This window comes from Dichomitus squalens (assembly GCF_000275845.1).
Source record: "Dichomitus squalens LYAD-421 SS1 unplaced genomic scaffold DICSQscaffold_171, whole genome shotgun sequence".
NCBI classification, from domain to species: domain Eukaryota; kingdom Fungi; phylum Basidiomycota; class Agaricomycetes; order Polyporales; family Polyporaceae; genus Dichomitus; species Dichomitus squalens.
In genome coordinates this window covers 1-2312 of record NW_006767053.1, presented here as the reverse complement: position 1 = coordinate 2312, position 2312 = coordinate 1, and the positions used below count along the sequence as shown (strand labels likewise).

The 2312-nt window shown below is 55.8% G+C and overlaps 2 protein-coding genes across 2 annotated transcripts; both read left to right on the top strand.

The window, feature by feature from the left end:
• Positions 1-280: 280 nt before the first annotated feature.
• Positions 281-733, top strand: DICSQDRAFT_25849 (chromo domain-like protein; the record flags this gene model as incomplete). The annotated part of the gene is made up of 1 exon (XM_007371672.1): positions 281-733. A coding segment is annotated over one exon (453 nt), but the record flags the coding sequence as incomplete, so codon positions are not given.
• A 66-nt stretch (positions 734-799) lies between these two features.
• On the top strand, positions 800-1597 carry DICSQDRAFT_175797 (uncharacterized protein; the record flags this gene model as incomplete). The annotated part of the gene is made up of 1 exon (XM_007371671.1): positions 800-1597. One exon carries the CDS (start codon positions 800-802, stop codon positions 1595-1597), a length of 798 nt encoding a protein of 265 aa, XP_007371733.1.
• Between the last annotated feature and the right edge of the window lie 715 nt (positions 1598-2312).

Below are 2312 nucleotides of genomic sequence, written 5' to 3'. Positions count from 1 at the left end.
GGAACGCATGAACCAAGTAGTTGAAGCCTACCTCCGGAAGTACTGCACAGACGAACCGGACAAGTGGACTGAACACCTGACCGACCTAGAGTTCGCACATAATCAGCGTGCTGCGCAAGGACGTAATGCCTCGCCCTTCTTTCTCATGATGGGCTACAATCCCCGTGCCGTACCCACGGTAACCCTGCCAACGAACGTACCCTCCGTGGAGGAATGGCTCTCCAATCTTCAGAAGGCTCGGGCAGAAGCTCAAGCCGCCCACGAACTCGCACGCCAGCGTATGGCCGAGCGTGTCACCAAAGCCTTCACCCCGTTCAAGAAAGGTGACCTGGTATGGCTCGATGCCAAGAACATCAAGTTCTTCCAAGTCCCTAAGAAGTTTGCGCTGAAGCGTCATGGACCTCTCGAAATCATTGAAGTACTCGGACCACTGACCTACCGGCTGAAACTCCCGGCACAATGGAAGATACACGATGTATTCCACGCCACCCTCTTATCACCATACCACGAGACCAAGGAACACGGCCCCAACTTCTCTTATCCCCCACCTGATGAAGTCGAGCACGAGGAACAGTGGGAAGTAGAGGCCATCGTGGGACGAAAGAAGCACGGAAGGACCTACCGTTACCAAGTCAAATGGAAGGGATATCCACCGTCGGAGAACTCGTGGGAACCCGAGTCCAACCTGAAGAACGCCGCAGAACTCCTTGACACCTATAAGAAGGAACACCCCCTACCTCAGAAAGGGGGTAAGAAACGCAAACGCTAACCTTCCCAACCTCCTCTCGCTACCCTCACTATGTCCTCCTACTCTCGTTCTACCGCAGCCGTTCGGGCGACGCCCCATGCCCTGCACCGACTCCTTGTTGAAGTCGCCAACCTTCCCAATGACACATACGACCGCTACCTTGCTCAAGTCGCAAGCAACCCCCCTCTGTATAACGCCCTCATCGCTATCCGAGGGGCCAATGGTGCCCTCTCCGAGGTGAAGAAGTCACTCCTTCTCGTCGAGAAGATGGAGGAGCAACTCACCAAAGCACGCCGCCAGCTCACACTATCGCTCGACTCAACAGTGGACATCCTCGCCCGTTCTCCATTGGGGACTCAGATCCCCGGTCATTGGTACGAACTCCTACCCTCGTTACCTCCTCCCGGCATTCGCTCTCCGGCCCCTGTCCCCGTCCCTAGTTCCGAACAAGATCACAGTAGCGATGGTGATGACGACACCGACGATGACACTCCCCCTGCCTTGCACCACCTCTCACCTCCGTCCTACCAACGCGGACGTCTTTCCCAGTCCTCTAGTCAATCCTCCGTCCCTCCCAGGCCCAGAAACCATGAGCGTTCTGCCTCTCCCCCTCCTCGCCGTCCGTCTTCAGCACGTTCCCTCGAAGACCACCTCACGTCCCCCTTGTCCTCGGCCTTAGGGCACCCCCTCTCCCTTGCCCCGGATGACGACATCTTCGAGAAGGGCTTCCGAGGTTCGCGGGAGGCCTACCTTCACGAGCAGGAGTCGAAGTACGGTCGTGATGAAGACGGCGAGGTACACGAGATCGACGACTATCTTGGCCCGCTCAGCGACGAGAACGACGTCTAGTCCACGTATGCGCATTCCGTCCCTCACGAGCTTCAGGCATAGCTCGGCTATAGTGGGGGGGTAGTGTTACAAACGCCCTGTGGGGGCGTCTCTTCTTTCCTTTCTCCTCGTATCCTCTCTACCATGCATTCCCTCTTCTTACGGCACAACCCGGACACTCGTACCTACCATGGTTCCAACACCATGCTTCATATCCCCATTGTTCTCATCGCTATTGTTCTTTTCGCTATTGTACTATGTGGTCACAACACCACGTGACTCCTTTGTCCCCATTCGCTCTTGTTCTCCATCGTTATTGTCCTGTGACTATTGTTCTCCGATTAGTCAGCGACCGTGTACTTTAGTATATAAGGACAGGTCTTGCACTGGGCACCCCAGTTTGACCTCTTGTACCAATCAAGCGTTCTCACTCCCTAGACCCCTAGTGACCTCGAACCCCCAGACCCCCAGTGAACCAGTGTGCTAAGCTTGTCATCAGTCTGCGTCCTCATTGTGCATAACCTGCACACGACCCCTTGAGTGCTGACACGCTTCGCTGTAACAGAGGAGAGCACTACTGAACAGCAGTCGGGGCAACAATTGCAACCACCACCACCTGAACCCGCGAACCAACAATATGCGCAACCGTCGGTTGCAGAGGTCGTGGACGAGTCACCGTCCCGACTAAATACAGCCTACGAAACGGCGACCGAGCAACTGCAGGAGTTGCCGGACA